The sequence below is a fragment of the Nannospalax galili genome, unplaced genomic scaffold (assembly GCF_000622305.1).
Source record: "Nannospalax galili isolate Female #2095 unplaced genomic scaffold, S.galili_v1.0 scaffold218, whole genome shotgun sequence".
Classification (NCBI taxonomy): Eukaryota; Metazoa; Chordata; class Mammalia; order Rodentia; family Spalacidae; genus Nannospalax; species Nannospalax galili.
Window position 1 is genome coordinate 2,555,488 of NW_008343207.1, and position 17,431 is coordinate 2,572,918.

The 17,431-nt window shown below is 40.9% G+C and overlaps 1 protein-coding gene across 1 annotated transcript in view; it reads right to left on the bottom strand.

Moving 5' to 3' along the window:
- Kntc1 (kinetochore associated 1) overlaps positions 1–17,431 on the bottom strand; it is an 86,382-nt gene that overhangs the window by 21,587 nt on the left and 47,364 nt on the right. The window contains exons 39-47 of the mRNA XM_029566611.1: positions 16,323–16,427; positions 13,087–13,215; positions 11,045–11,161; positions 8,538–8,647; positions 6,087–6,291; positions 3,580–3,669; positions 747–918; positions 608–666; positions 279–495 (exon numbers count right to left, since the gene is read on the bottom strand). Of these exons, the coding sequence (XP_029422471.1) occupies positions 279–495; positions 608–666; positions 747–918; positions 3,580–3,669; positions 6,087–6,291; positions 8,538–8,647; positions 11,045–11,161; positions 13,087–13,215; positions 16,323–16,427 (1,204 nt within the window). The remainder of the gene's footprint in view (positions 1–278; positions 496–607; positions 667–746; positions 919–3,579; positions 3,670–6,086; positions 6,292–8,537; positions 8,648–11,044; positions 11,162–13,086; positions 13,216–16,322; positions 16,428–17,431) is intronic.

A 17,431-nucleotide genomic window follows, 5' to 3' on the forward strand; every position in this document is an offset into this window, starting at 1 on the left:
TATCCATACATTTGCTATTTCACTTTATATCTTTTTATCTTTCCAAACAAGCTACATAGCACTGCATTCTATGAATGGGCCCTATATTGCCTCTAATGAGCTCCTACTGATAAGTATTGGGAAATGAAAACAGGGCTGGTGGTAGTTCAGAGCCAGAGCACTTACCTAGCATGTGCAAGGCTCACGCTGGATGCCCAGCATAGGGAAAAAAAAGAGAACCAAATCAAACCCAAAACTACAGCCAACCACTTCAAGTCCAATGGAAGAAAGCTGTGCACCTTCTGGGATTTCCTGGGTGAGACTGATGGCAATGGCAACGGCCCACTCCGGGTTGACTATAGACAGGAGGTAAGACTCGATGGTCTGTGTGAGCTTAGCCACTTCCTTATCCAGCAGAGCTGAGTACTTGGCTTGTGCTAACTTCAGGAGCTTTGGCTTCAGGTTTTTCTCAAAAACATGCTTGGCTGTAGACACATAGAGGGTATCTAGAGAGAACTTCAGAGAAAAGGAAAGTGACTGTTAGACAGGAGAGCAATGTATGATCCTCCTACCTGGGCTCAGGCTGACTACATACATAGAAGCCTCTTACAAGGTTTCAACCCATTACCTTCATCAATTTAGAGATTAAGAGCAGGGTTGGAAGCGACTCTTCACTGAGCTCTGAGGCTGGAAAGGAAATGAGAAGGTTATGATACTTAAGAAATAAATGGTTGGTTATAGTAAAATTTGTAAATTAATGAACATACAGAGAATTTTCCAGAAGTTCTGTGCTGTGCCAAATAATATTAGGTGAAAAGGAAGTCTGGTCTGGGCAGCTGATGGGAGAGTTATTACATGCTCCAACATATATTGATATTCTAGATCCACTGGAGGGGAAATTCTTTTGTATGACTTCAAATGTTTCAGAAGATTCAAAGCCTGCATCAAAATATGAAAGTGTTCTCCTGTAAGAATGACCCAGTCTCGTAATGTCTGTTTGTACCATGAGCACTTCCCATTCCTCAGTAGGCTTATTCTCATAAAGACAACAAAAGTGTTTTCTAGGTGAGATGGCTCTGTGGGTAAGGGCCCTTGCTACTAAGCATGACGGGCTTGTTAAATCCTTGGGACTGATATGATAGGAGTACCAAGTACCAGAATTTTTCCTCTGAGCCCCACATGCCCACTGTAACACATATGCACACACATGCACACACACACAGAGAAATAAATGTGAAAGAATACATTAAAACAAAACCCTTTTCAGCCAGGCAGAGTGGCACACACTTTTAATTCTAGCACTTGGGAGGCAGAGGCAGGCAGACCTGTGTGAATTCAAGACCAGCCTGCTCTACATAATAAATTCTAGGCTAGCCAGGGCTACACAGTAAGACCCTGTCTCAAAACAACAACAACAAAAGGTCGTTTTCTAGTTTTCCCTGCAGTGTTAGTCTTCTAAAGTATGACTTGGGTGACCACTGAAGACATTACATTAGCAGAAACCAAGGCAATCCTGTTGCTTATAGAACGATCCAGGCAGTTCCTGACAAACTCTTTAAATAGTCTGGGATATACTTTAAAAAAAAAAAAAACCTGAAAGGTCGATGTTGTTTGAACTACTGAACTAATTTTTCAGGTGGAATCTTGTCATGATGTCCAGGTGCCCCCCACAAACCTTACTTAGGAGATAGGCTTACAATAGGATTGAACATCATGAAATATTTTTTCATGAAAATCTTTTTACTATTGTACTCTTGCACTCCCTTTTTTTGTTTGTTTTTTTGTTTTTGAGACAGGGTCTCCCTGCAGCCCCAGTTGGCCTAAAACGTACTATGTAGTCCAGGGTGGCCTCTATCTCACAAGAGATCCGCTTGCTTCTGCTTCCCAAGTACTGGGATTAAGGCTACCACACTCAGCTTGCACTCTATTTTTTTTTTAAATTCTTTTTATTTAATGTATGTGAGTGTTTTGTCTGCATGTAACTGTGAAAAGCCTGGGGAGGCCAGAAAAGGTTGTACAATCCCTTGGAACTGGAGTTAGGGATGGTTGTTAGTTGCCATGTGGGTGCTGGGAATCAGTCCTACTCCTCTGCAAGAATAACCAGTGCTCTTAACTACTGAGCCATCTCTCTGGCCTCTTTTATGTTTGTTTTTTCAAGACAGGGTCTCCCTGTAGCCCCAGCTGGCCTGGAACTAGCTATGTACACCAGGCTGACCTCATGTCTCAAACATCAGACCTGCTACCTTCCTCCTGAGTGCTAGAATTAAAGGCATGTGCCACCAAGCTCAGCAGGACTCCTTTTTGGAAAAAAAAAAAAAAAAAAAAAAGATTAGAGGTTGAAGAGATGGCTCAGTAGTTAAGAGCACTGAATGTTCTTGCAGAAAACCCAGGTTCAATTTCCCAGCACTAACAACCATCTGAAACTCCAGTTCCAGGTGATCTGATGCCCTCTTCTGACCCCCATGGGCACTGTACAACACAGGTGCACTTACATGCAGGCAATATACTCATACACATAAAATAAAAAATAATCAAATATTTTTTAAAAAAGATTAGCAGATGTGGTTGCACAGGCCTATAATCTCAATACTTGGAAGGCAAGGCAGGGGAATCAGAAGTTCAAGTCATCCTTGACTCATAACCAGTTTGAAGGCAGCCTGGGCTATGTGAGATCCTGTCCCAAAAAAAGAAAATCAAGTGCTGGTAAGATGGATCACTGGGTAAACTTATTTGTCATACAAGCCTGAAAACCTGAGTTTGATTCCAGGAACTTATGTAATTTGGAAGGAAAGAACTGACTCCACAGTTTTCCTCTGATCTCTAGACATGCACTGAGGCATATTTATGTCCCCACTGACACACAGTCTCTCTCTCTCTCTCTCTCTCTCATACACACACACACACACACAACAATAATAATAATAATAATAATAATAATAATAAAGATGGGGGGGAGTCTTTTTGAAACAGGGTCTCCCAATAGCCCCAGCTGGCCTAGAACTCACTATGTAGACCAGGCTGGCCTTGAAATCAGAGATACGCCTGCCTCTGCCTCCCAAGTATTTGGACTACAGGCATGTGCCACCACGCCCAGCAATAATAAAGTTTTAAAAAAATTAAAAACATAGCCGGGCATGGTGGCGCACACCTTTAATCCCAGCACTTGGGAGGCAGAGGCAGGCAGATCTCTGTGAGCTCAAGGCCAGCCTGGTCTACATAGTGAGTTCCAGGCCAGCTGGGGCTATAGGGAGACTCTGTCTCAAAAAGATCGCCCCCCTCAAAATTAAAAACATAATAAATGCAGGGTATGTTGGAGCACTCCTTTAACTCCAGCACTAGGGAGGCAGAGGAAGGTGGTTCTCTGTGAGTTCCAGGCCAGCCTGGTCTACATGACAAGTTCTAGGTCAGCCAGGAATACCAAGTAAGACCCCATCTCACAAAACAGAATAAAACTAAATTAATTAATGAAATAAAGAAAATTATCTAGAATGAAGTTTCAAATATAAAGAGCGATTACTCGTAAAGATATTGCATAGTGTTCTTTATGATCCAAACGAAAGCAGGAAGAAGAGTTTTCAATTTTTAATGAATTTGTCATACCTGATTGATATTAACACTGGTTATCTTTTCATCAGCTCTTTCTATAACTTTCAGGACAACTTCAATCATTTCATAATCATAGGGGTCCAACTGTATCAAAACAGAAATATGTCAGAACACAAGAAGACACTGCCATGCTGATGGACAATTTTATACAATGACATTTCTCATTACAGATACAAACATAAAATTAGAGAGCACTATAGCCTAGGTTATCCTCTTACAAATAAACTCTCACCTCTAAAATTACCTCTATTAGGATAAATATCCACATTTAAAATATCTTAAAAGGTTGTTTAAAAAGCTATACAAGGCAATACTGTTAACAAAGACAGATGCTTGTAGGGTGCTAAACCCATAGAAAGAATAAATATATGGTCAACATTTCCCACTTTTTGTAAGAATGTGAGGTTGATGTTCTATTTCTTCTATTTATGATGACGATATTAGACTAGGAAAACCCCAAGCTTTTCCTGGAAATGACTTAACTACCCACCTTCATGTACTAGCTTTTCAAGGGATTCTGTTTTAGGTCTAACCATATACCATAATAGAACAAACTAGGCGGTATCTATACACACTTGTAAAAAGAAGTTCTTCGCTTCTGCCCACACACCATTTTCTTTTCTTTCTTTTTTTTTTTTTTTTTTTTTTTTGAGAAAGGGTCTCCTTGTAGCCCCAGCTGTCCTGGAACTCACTATATAGACCAGGCTGGCCTCGAACTCACTATGTAGACCAGGATGGCCTCAAATTCACAAAGATCCGCCTGCCTCTGTCTCCCAAGTGCTGGGATTAAAGGCGTGAGCCACCACGCCCGGCCCTATTTTCTGTTTTTTAAGTGCCAACTAAAGACATGATTAGTCAAATGAAAAGAGGGTCTATCATACCTAAGAAATTTGAGCAAATCTGTAATTTTTGGCTGAATTACAGGCAAAATATAAAATGGAAACTCATCTTGCAGTCTTAGAATCTTACTTCTCCTGCCATCTGCCTTCATCCCCCCATCAAACTACCTCTGAATTTAAAAACACCAATTCTAAGAATTCCTTAAAAAAACACACAAGAACAGTAAAACACACATAAAGATGCTCATTTATTCAATATAACTACTTATAACAATAAAATTTACAGTTTAAATGTTTATCCATAAAAGGTGGGTTAAATGCAGTGTTTCAACCATGCCGTGAAATAACAGTCAATAAGACAATGCACCAAATAGTTACTGTAGAAGCTACTAAACTATTAGATAACTAATTAATAAATGATTAATAATTAATAAAATGTTAATATTTTATCCCAATGGAGATAAAGTATCCATTTCAGAGAGTAGGATGATATTAAATTTCCCTTTTTGATATATAACTTTATGTCTAATTTGATCCTTTTACAAAGAATGTTTGCTCTTTTTAAACAATCTGAGGGGAAGCCAGGCATGGTGGCACATGATGTGATTCTAGAGGAAGGAGGATCAGGAATTGAAGGTCATCCTCGGCTGCATAGTAAGTTCCAGGGCAGACTGGACTGCTGAGACTACCATCTCAAAAAGCCAAATAATGGAGCAGATAGCCTGAGAGGGTCTGTTCTGATTTCTATCCATGTAGGGACTGAGATTTCAGCAGACCACCTGAGAGTGCCTGTTCTGGCCTCCCTCTGGCATAAGGGCTGAAAACTCAGCAAACTGCCTGAAAGCACCTGGATCCAACTTCCACATGGTATAGATGGAAACCCTTTGAAATGGGCCAACATGCCATGGAAAACTGATGATGCAGAGACCCAAAAGTTCAGTGCCTTGCCACAATGGGAGGAAGATCATCCCACACCTACCACCCCCTCTAAGGCTCAGAGTTTTGCAGAAGAGGTTGGCAGAAAGAACGTAAGAGCCAGAGGAAGGGGTGGAGTGTTAACTGGAAGCATCCTCCAACCACTATGCCACCGCCTTCCCACAGTCGAGGGGGTAGTCAGTTACCCCTGCCACCGAATCAGTCAACCTTAGCTGCATATGGGGGAGGGACTAAAGATATATAAGCTGAGAATGCCAGGAGGCACCTCTCTCACCATTTTCTGTGACTGTCTGGAAGTCATAGGATCTATATTTGAGTGTGGACTTTCCAGTGCAGTCATAAATGGGGGAGGGGGGTGCCCACTCCTCTGTAAATAAACCCCACCCTATGCTCTGTTAGTAAAAAAAAAAAAAAGAAAATGATAGGTGTTTGGATAGATGAGAGGGATCTGACTAAACCATGAGTGGATGGACTTGCACTAGGGAATGTCTGAGGACACAGTTAACACAGTGGGCCTTAATGCCCAGGACAGAGTATAGGGATTCCAGTAGGGGAGCTATGAGAGGGTGCTGATGGGGACAGAACTATAAAGATGATTTCAGATATTCTGTATGAAATACAACAAAATTTAATAAAAACAAATAAAAAAAATAAAAAAATTAGATAATTAAGGGTGTGAGAGGATGATTGAGATAAACACATACATTTGTTTTCCCATTCACCTACCTTACAGAGTATTCCACTAAGACTGATGACCAGATCCTTTGTGCTCGTCAATAAAGGAACCATCTCAATGGCTTTGGCCAAGAGTTTGGAATGTGGCTGCTTTGCAGACACCAGGGTAGCATCTCCCTGGCTCTGGTTATTAGTGTTGTGGAGTAGGGTTTCAATGAACAGCTGAAGCGCTGCATCACAGTCCAGCTGAAATGTGCTGAAAGAAGTATTCAATACATGCTGATTGTCTCAAATGCACGCATGTCTAAACAGGGTTTAGACAGACATCTCACGTACATGATTCTGTCATGAAGTGCTACTGTCCAGCTCATAATCAGAAAAACTATCATCCAAAATAAATATCGCCTTTTTTTTTTTTTTTTTTTCTGTCTTTTTGAGACAGGGTCTCCCTGTAGCCCCAGCTGTCCTGGAACTCACTATGTAGACCAGGCTGGCCTTGAACTCACAGAGAGCCTCCTGCCTCTGCCTCCCAAGTGTTGGGACTATAGGCATGTGCCACCATGCCCAGCTTAATATTGTCTTTTAAAAAATATATTTTATTTATTATTTTCATTTTATGTATATTGCCTGCATGTGTGTAAGTGTACTTGTGTAACACAATGCCCAAGGAGGTCGGAAGGGGGTGTTGGAGCCCCTGGAACTAGAGGTACAGATGGTTGTTAATCACCATGTGGGTGCTGAGAAATGAACCCGGGTCCTCTGCAAGAGCAATCAGTGGTTACACTGAGCCACCTCTCCAGTCCCATTATTGCCCTTTGTGGTGGTTTGAATGAAAATGTCTCCCATAGGCTCCAAGGATTTGGACATTTTGTCCCCAGATGATGACACTGTTTTGGGAGGTTTTAGAAGGTGTGGCTATCCTGGAGGAAGCATGTCACTGGGGGTGGGCTTAGAGAGTTCTTAAGCCTTGCCAGATCTCCAGTTGCTCTCTTGCTTCCTGTACCTGCATGATGATGTGAGAGTTTAGCTTCTGGTGCTCCTGCTCCAGCCACCTCCAGCCACCATGCCTCCCTGCCATGATGGACTGTAATTCCTCTGGAACTGTAAGCTTAAATAAACTCTTCCTTCTATAAATTGCTTGGGTCAGTTTTTCTATCACAGCAACAGAAAAGTGACTAATACACCCTTTTTAAGACAGAGTCTTGATATGTAGCCCAGGCTGAAATCAGGCTTTCAATAATTCTCCTATCTCAGACAATAGTGGCCTACACCACAATGCCTATACTAATTATTGCCTTTTAAAACACCAGATAGCCTACCTGGGCTTGGTGGTACACGCCTATAATCCTAATCATTGGGAGATAGTCAGCAGGATCAATAGTTGAAGGTGATCCTCAGCCATGGCATGAGTTCATGACCAGCCTGAGCTATATGAGACCCCCATCTCACTCAAAAATAAGTAAATAAATAATAAATGAATTAAAATTTCTTAAAAATTGTGAATCTGGTTAGTATGGGCAAAGTGACAACTGGAAAAACCTCCTTAGGACTGTTTAATGATAGTTTAATTTGTCAAACACAGTAACTGAAATACCAAGAAAAACTTCAAGTCCTCTGACATTCTAAAAGTAATCTAGCTGGGTGTGGTGGTATGGTGGCCACATGAGAAGGATCACAAGTTCAAGGCCAGCTTGGGTGACATAATATGCTCCAAAGCTGGCCTGGACTACAGAGTAAGACCTTCCAGACAACAAAAAACAAAACTTTTTTTTTTTTTTCTTTTTCTTTTTTGGTCTTTTTGAGACAGGGTCTCCCTGTAGCTCCAGCTGTCCTGGAACTCATTATGTAGACCAGGCTGGCCTCGAACTCACAAAGATCCACCTGCTTCTTCCTCCCAAGTGCTGGTATTAAAGGCATGCACCACCACGCTTGGCCAAAAACCAAAACTTTTAAAAAAGTCATCTGAGCTCATTCAGGCAGAAGTGTCACTATCAATACAAGAGCCCAAGGCTTCGAAAGCTGAATGACTGTGAAACAAATTTAACATTACCATAGCTATTGAGATTTCAGAAAAGATATCAGTTATATAAAGCAACATACAAGTTTGCCAGGAATTCAAATTAGAAAAGCAGAAAGGGTACATGTACTCCATGGGGACTTGAAGTACTCTAACCTAAGAACAGCATAGTTTTATTTCAACAGCATTACTTAAGAGTGTGAGGCAGCAGTCCCTGACTCTAAGATCAGGACAAGAGCTGTACCAGTACTCTAGCCCCCACTGCCCACAGGGAGGAAGAACTAACTCCTTGCTTGACTGGTGTAAGAAACACTCTAAGAGCTTGGTGTGGTAGTACACGCCTTTAATCTCTGGGAGATGGAGATCTCTGCAAGATGGAGGCCAGGCTGGGCTACATAACCAGTTCCAGGCCAGCTAGAGCTGCAAGGAGACCCTAACTCAAAAAGCCAAAAGGGGGAAAAAAGTCATTAAGGTTTAAAGATTACCTGCAATATTCTAGAATGAGGCTTGTGTCCATGTCTATGTTATTCACAAGAGCTTTAATGAGATCTTTCTTGGTGAGGAAATTTTGCCTAAAAGCAGGCTGAAAAGAAATCTAGAAATAAAGAGAACAAAATGAAAACAATCAACAATAAAACTGTAACTTTTGAACCAAAAAGTATTAGAATAAGGGCAAAATTAAGACATGCCTTTTTACTTTACTGCATTTTAAAAATATTTTATTTATTATTTAAATTTTGTGTTTATGAGTGTATTGCCTGCATGTATGTGAGTACACCCGTGTTGTGCAATGCCACGGAGGTCAGAAGAGAGCTTCGGATTCCCCTGGAACTGAAGTTAAGGACGGTTCATAGCCACTATGTAGGTGTTGGGAATTGAACCCGGATCCTCTGCAAGAGCAGTACTCTTAACCGCTGAGCCATCTCTCCAGCCCCTATTTTACTGCTTTTTAATAAACACATTTTCTCTACACTTTCTCCAAATTTTATTTTATTTTTACATTTATTATCTATTTAGTGTTTGTGCCACAGTATGCCTGTGGAAGCCAGAGAACAACTTACAGGAGTCAGTTCTCTTCTTCCACTATGTGAGTTTTGGGTTGGACTCGGGTCTTGAGGCTTGGAAGCATCTTTATCAGCTTCCAATTTCACTTATTTATTTATTTTTTATTTATTGTGTATAAGCATTTATTTACTTATTTATTGGGTATGAGTGTACTGCCTCCATGTGTGTAAGTGTACCTATGTCATGCAATGCCCACGGAGGTCAGAAGACGGTATCATATTCCCTCAGAACTGGAGTTATGGACAGTTGTTAGCTGCCATGTGGGTGCTGGGATTCGAATCTAGGTCTTTTGCAAGAGCAACCAGTGCTCTTAAGCACTGAGCCATACCTCCAGCCCCCCAATTTTATTTTTTATCATGCTGTCCAACTCAACCTCTGTTCTGAGACCCTGAGGTATCTGGTTGTGGACCCAAAGCTCCCTCTTTGCCACCTTACCTCTTACCGCTACACCAAAAAGTCTAGTTGCTAAGTTACTGGAACACTAGCCCCATCTGTGCATAAGAATTAACTATCAAAACAGCGAGCATTTCAGCAATGGCTACCTTCCTGATAAGTAAACTATCTGCAAATACTATGTTTTATGCCTCATTATGTAGCCCAGACTGCCTTAAAATTCATTATCCTCCTGCTTCAGCCTCCTGGGATGACAAGCACACACCACTACTACTCTTTTAAACAATGTCTTTTTTTTTTTTTAAATCTTTTGAGACAGGGTCTCCCTATAGCTCCAGCTGCCTGGAACTCATAGACCAGGCTGGCCTCGAACTCACAGAGGATCCGCCTGTCTCCGCCTCCCAAGTGCTGAGATTAAAGGCATGTGCCACCACGCCCAGCTGAACAGTGTCTTTAACCAAGAGGGCACAGTGGCATGTGTCAATAATACTAGCTTCCCAGGAGGCTGAAGTGCGAAGATTATTTAAACAGAGTCCAAGATTACTTTGAGCAATATAGCAAAATCCTATTTTCAAAGGAAACAACAAAAACTAAGTAACAACAAAAACTATTAACCAAACAACAACAGAAAACAAAAGTATAGGGTGAAAGGTTAAGCGTGAAAAAGCATAAATGTCAGCTGACACTAGATACACAGCTATCAATGTGAAAGCTAAGCAGGTAAAGAATCAGGCTCCTTTTAACTTCCTTAAAATACATAACAAAAAGGCCGGGTGTGGGAGCGCACGTCTTTAATCCCAGCACTTGGGAGGCAGAGGCAGGCGGATCTCTGTGAGTTCAAGGCCAGCCTGGTCCACATAGTGAGTTCCAGGACAGCTGGGGCTACAGGGAGACCCTGTCTCAAAAAGGCCAAAAAAAAACCAAAAAAAAACCCAAAAAAACATAGCAAAAGAAAATAACACAAAAAATTCTTAGGCATGTACCACCACCCCCAACGAGACCCTTATTCCTCTTTATTTTTTATTTTATGTGTATGAGTACATTGCCTGCATGTATGTAAGTGCATCCATGTTGTACAAAGCCTGAGGAAGTCAGAAGAGGGTGTTGGAGTCCCCTGGAGTTACAGACAATTGTTAGTTGCCATGTGCATGCTGGGAACCCAACTGGGTCCTCTGCAGGAGCAGTTAGTGCTCCTATCACTGAGCCATCTCTCTAGTCCCCAGATCCTTATTTCTTAATGTGCTTACTATAATAAAATTTAGAGTCAAGTCAGGCATGGTGGGACAGGCTTTAATCCCAGCACTTGGGAGACAGAGGCAGGTGGATCTCTGTGAGACCAAGGCTAGCCTGGTCTACATAGTGAGTTTTAGGTCAGCTGGGTATAGAGACACCCTATCTCTAAAAGAAAAAAAAAAATTGAGGAGTCAGTACATATATGTTCTCTATCCAAAAGTGAAGGACAATAAGAACTCTTATATTCTCCAACTAGATAGTATCAAGAAAGATTAAACATCAAAGCAGTAAGAATACTCACACCAAGTTTACCAAGCCGAATACCCCACTGGGCATCAATACTGAGTTCATGGAATCGAAGCCCTGTTTCAGTCTCCTGATAGAGATTTGCCAGCTGACAGCCCACCAAAGATAATGCCTAAAATAATAAAACAAGATTAAATAGTATTACAAATACAATCAGTTCTTCTAACACTTTCTAAATGAAACCCAGAAAAAAAAAATTTTTTAAAGCCAGGTATAGTGGTCAGTCAGTAATTTGAATACTTGAGAGGCTGAGGCAAGGACTGCTGGTGAGATCAAGGGCAGTGAGGGCTATACAGAGTGTCAGGACAACTGGAACAGCCCCCAAATCCCATAATCCTTTTTGTGGCAAGAATATAGACTGTTAGTTATTGTACTAGGCAACTACTTTTTTTTTTTTTTTTTTTTTTGGTCTTTTTGAGACAGCTCTCTATAGATCCAGCTGTCCTGGAACTCACTATGTAGACCAGGCTGGACTGGAACTCACAGAGATTCACCTGCCTCTGCCTCCTGAGTGCTGGGACTAAAGGTGTGCACCATCACGCCCAGCTGTTTTTTGGGTTTTGGGTTTTTTTTGAGACAGGGTCTGCCTATAGTCCCAGTTGGCCTGGAACTCAATATGTAGACCAGGCTAGCCTGTCTCTGCCTCTCAAGTGCTGGGATTAAATATGTGTGCCACCATGCCCAGCAAGTAATTACTTCTTTTAAGACTGATTTTCATTTTATTTTATACGTATGAGTGCATTGCCTGCAGGTATGTTAAGTGCACCCGTTTCATGCAATGCCTACAGAGGCCAGAAGAGGGTGTCAGATCCCCTGGAACTGGAGTTAAGGACATCTGCCATGTGGGTGCTCCAAACTGAACCTGGGTGTTCTGCAAGAACAGCCAGTGTTCTTAACCACTGAGCCATCTCTCCAGCCCCCATTTATGATATTTTAAAATATTTATTTTTATTTTTAATTATGTATATGTGTGTGTGTGTGTTTTTGTGTGAGGGTAGTACACATGAATGCAGGTGCCTGAAGAGGCCAGAGGTGTCAGATCCCCTTGGGAGATGGGGTTATAGGTGGTTGTGAGCTGCCCAATATGGATACTTGGAGTAGAACTCTGGTCCTCTGGAAAAACAGGAAGCACTCTTAACCACTTAACTATCTCTCCAGCCCTACTTCCTTTTTGAGACAGAGTTTCATGTAGCCCTGGCTAAAACTTTCTATGTAGCTGTGGATGACCTTTATCTTTTGATCTTCCTATATCACCACTCAGTGTAGAAATTGCAATATATACCATACCAGGTTGGTGCAGTGCCAGGAACCAAAACCCAGTCTTCCTGCACACTATGTAAGTACTCTGCCAACTAAGCTGTGTTCCTAGCCCTCAGTTATTACTTCTTACCTAGCATTTAGATAATTCAACTTTTTGTATAATATGCAAATTTAGCCTAGTTTTCCTTCATAAGAAAAGGACAAACTTGAGGTCAACCTGGCCTACACATAAAAATCCCAAATCAAAACACTAAAACCAACCAACCAAAACAACTCCAAGGTAAGAACTTGCCAGGTGGGCTTGAGCATTTAGCCAGCAAGCCCCAGGTCCACTTGTCTGACTCCCCAGCACCAGGGATTATAAGTGTATACCATATATATATATTATATATATAATATATATATATATATTATAAGTGTCTTTTTGAGACAGGGTCTCCTCTTAGCCCCAACTGTCCTGGAACTCACTATGCAGATCAGGCTGGCCTCAATCTCACAGAGATCCGCCTGCCTCTGCCTCTCCCTCTTGAGTGCTGGGATTAAAAACCTATGCCACCACACCCAGTCATAAGAACTATCTTAATTCTTTGAGTTAAGCAATGCTTGTCACCAGCATGTGGCCAGCTAAGCATAAGTGGGTAGAAACCATGAAACAGTTCATCATTCCAATTCATCATTTCTTCTGCTAAACGGTTAAGATCTGTAAGCAAAGCCAGCTTCATTTCTCTCACCAAATCTTTAACGCTGCAACAATAGGTTTTCTTATTCAAGACATACCAGGATTTTGTCATAATTCTGCCATGCTTTATCTATGAGCTTCCAGAGGTTTTCAAACACATCTTTCTGAGGTAATAGAGTACAGTAACCCAAGGCCAGGTCCAGATCCACCAGGCGACAATTAAATACCTACAGGAAGAAAAGCAGCACAAGAAGTCAATGGTTCAGACACAAAACAGAATTAAGGATCTTCGGCCCCCTCCCCACCTTTGGCCTTTTTGAGACAGGGTCTCCCTGCAGCTCCAGTTGGCCTGGAACTCACTATGTAGACCAGGCTGGCCTTGAACTATAGGCGTGCACCCCCTCCCCGGCAGAATTAAGGATCTTAAGGCTTATTTATCACCTATTTGAAGTACATACTACAGAAAGAACAAGTGTGTCATGAAGGTCTTGTAGAAATACAGCTCTAATGAGTTTGCTTAGGGTCTCATTGACCAATACCAGGAAGTGAAAGAAAGCAAGCACAGCAAGCTCCGCCAGGCATGGGGCTCTTCCCTTCTCTCCTACATCGTTCTTATCCTTCTCTGCAGATCTCCCATGCGGAGAGCAGCTTTTGCCTTACTCTTAGTTGCTGACCTCACTTTTTACCAAACTGAGAAGTCAGAAGGGAGCAGAAGAAAACCAGCCCATCTTCCCACCACCAAGTCTACCAGCCCCCTACAGCAGAATCCAAATACAAATGTAAACTCCCTAACAAGCTTTAGTCATGAACAGACTACACATACAACAGTAGACCTGCAGGGTCAAATCTACTGCTGTTGCAGCCATCTCAGTCTATATATACTCCATGAAGTTTGCACAATGACAAAACTGCCTAACAGTACATTTCTCAGAAGATATCCTTGTTAGCCAATGCATGACTATACTCTGTCCCACTTACCAATTACCATTTTCTACTTAAAAAGGTGTCCCTGCTTTCAAGGTATTGCTGAATCCCTCTCCCCAGCCCCCTTATCTACATAAGGGCTTGGTCCTACACAAGTCCTCCATCTCACCACCATCACTCTTATTCTCTCTCCCCTACCTTAAAAAACAAACAAGAACAATATCCAGGGAACTGTAAAGAGAAAGACTTTTGGATTAAAGTAGAGTAAGAGACAATCACTTAAAGCAACATCAAGGCTTGGTCCTTTCTAAAAATGTCCATATAGTAAATATTTTAGACCTGCAAGCATACAAACTCTGTGCCAACAACTCACTGCTTCCCCTGAGGAAGGAAAGCAGCATTAGCAGCCACAGGCAGCACATAAATGGGAACATATAAAACTTTATTTATAAACACAAACAGCTGGTCTTGCAGGCTATCGCTTGCTGGCTCATTAAGTACAAGAATTAACCTAGATCTAGTACTGAAAGGGAAAATACACAATCTAGCACATGATTGGAAAAAAAGAGACAAAATATAGACATTAAATTAACACAAATATTTATATCATTGTTAAATTTAGTGATGAAGAAAAATGTATTTCCATTAAATAAGACAATATTTTTACTTGTAGAACACAAACACTGGATACTCAAGTGTAAAAAGTCATAAAGCCTGATCAGAAAAAAAAATACATAAAATGATACTATAAAAATAGATAAAAAGAAGAGAGGTTGTCATTAAATAAGAAAGCAACAGTGGGTATACTTATGAGACAGGGTCTCCCTGTAGCCCCAGCTGTCCTGGATTCACTATGGAGACCAGGCTGGCCTCGAACTCACAGAGATCTGCCTGCCTCTGCTTCCCGAATGCTAGGATTAAAGGCAGACGCTACCACACCTGGCCCTTGTATTATTCTTAAACTTTTTCTAACTTTGAAAGTATCCCCAGATTTGGGAGTTTGTATGCATGTACAGGTGGAGACCGGAGGACATCATCACATGTCAGTTCTCAGGTATTGTAAATCATTTTTGTTTTCTTAAACAGGGTCTCTCACTGGCCTAGAATTAGCTGATTCAGCCAGGCTGGCCAGCCAGAGGGTCTCCCTGGATGTGCCTGTCTCCATCTCTCCACTGCTGGGATTACAAGCACTTGTCACCATACTTGGCTTTTAAAATGTTGATGAGATCGAACTCAGGTCCTTGCAAATGCTTTACCAACTGAGCTATCACCTCAGTCCTAAAAGAAATTTATTACTACTGAGGGAGTAGAGGGCATTTGAGCCAGAAGGTGCATGTAGAGGTTCAAGGACAACTTTGTGGAATCAATTCTCTTCTTCTACCCTTATCTGGGCTCTAGAGATTGAACTCAGGTTATTAGGTTCATACAGTAAGCACCTTTACCACTGGGCCATCTTGCCAGCCCTACAGGTTTCCTTAAAGTAAACTGACAGAATTGACAGAGCTGGGCACGGGGACAAACACCTACAATTCCAGCACTTAGAAGGTAAAGCAGGAGGATTTCCAGGAGTCTGTGGACAACGTGAACTATTCTGTAAGTTGTACCAGTGTGGGCTATACAATAAGACCCTGTCTTTAATTAATCTACAAATGGAAACTAAATGCTCAATACAAAAAAAGTGTTTGGTTTTTTTTTTAGCTTTGTTTTTTGTTTTTAATTTTTTTATTTTAAATATTTTATTTATTATTTTTATGTGTATGTGTGCATTGTCTGCCTGTAGGTAAGTGCACGTATGTCATGCAAAGCTGGCGAGGACAGAAGAGGCTGTCAAATCCCCTGGAACTGGAGTTACGGACAGTTGTTAGCTGCCATGTGGGTGCTGGGATTGGAACCAGGGTCTTCTGCAAGAACAACCAGTGTTTCTTAACTGCTGAGCCATCTCTCCAGCCCCTTGTTTTTGTTTTTTAACCAAAAGTCTCTTAGAACTTCTTTAAAACTAAAGGGCACGTGCCTATGATCCTAGTACTAGGAAGGAGGATGATCAGGAGTTCAAAGTTATCCTTGGTTGCGTACTGAAGTCAAGTTTGAGACTAGCTTGTGCTATGAGACCTTGTTTCAGAGAAAAACAACTTTTTTAAAGGTTAAAAAAAAATTAGAATTCCTGGAATAGAAATCCTAGTATAGAAACAAAATATAGCAAAAATCATTGGTATGCCTTAGTTTATAAGATAAATAACTAAATCAAGGGAAAAAGTGTTCATTACAATTTCACACATGCTCAGTGGAATGATTAACTATCATAGAGGTTCTTGAAGTTTTGAATGGTAGAACACTACATCAAATCACAAAGAAATGACTCATAAGCATCGCTGACTGAACGAAAACAAACCAACCAAGCACAAATACTTACCTTATGCAAAAGCGTTGTGGCATTTCCTCTGATAAACATAATGGATTTTCCTTTCAGTTCCATAATAATATTCCTTGAATTAACCAAGGTGGTCTCACCAAGCAACTTTTAGAAAAGAATGAAAGAATCTTTAGGTCTACTTGATGTATCACTCAGAAAACTATTCTCAAATATTAAGGAATTTTAAAAAATGATTTTATGGAAATAATATTGGTATTTAACCTAAAAGAGAAAGAAAGGGCCAGGGTAGAGGACTGATTGGGAAGGAGTAAAAAGAAATATTCAAAAATATTCTCAGGGGCTGGAGAGACAGCTCAGTAGTTAAGAGCACTGGTTGCTCTTCCAGAGGACCTGAGTTCAATTCCCAGCATCCACATGATGGCTAACAACTGTCTGTAACTCCAGTTCCAGCGGATCTGATGCCCTCTTCTGACCTCTGCATGCATTGTACAACATGAGTGCAGTTACATACGTGTAAACAATACACTTATATACATAAAATTAAAATAATACATATATTACATATATAATAAATATATTTTGTCTTTTTGAGACAGGATCTCCCTGTAGCTCCAGCTGGCCTGGAACTCACTATGTAGATCGGGCTACCCTCAAATTCGCAGAAATCCACCTCCCAAATGCTGGGATTAAAGGCATGTGCCACCATATCCAGCAAAAAATATTTTTTTTATTATTATATTATTACTTTGTGGGAGGGTGGAGGCTATCGGAGGGTGCCATTTGGAAAGTGGGTATACAGATGAATAAGATCATGTGGGATGTTCTGTATGACATACACACAAAAAAAATCAACAAATTAAAAAAAAAGACTCGTATTTGAGGAGGAAGCACAAAAATTTACTTCATGTTAAATAGTAGATATGATAAACATTACCAGTGAAATCTACCTGATGACTTTATATCCATACTTGGGTACTAAGGATCCCAGTGTAACTGACTGTGACTAGTAATAATCAGATACATAGAGATTAGAGGCCCACTATCAAAGGATGTGCAAACATCTAAGTGTTAGTAGCATTAAAAATGAGTTTTTCTGTACAAAACAGTGTATTTTAAAATGAAATGGAGATCTTTTTTAAAGGTTAAAA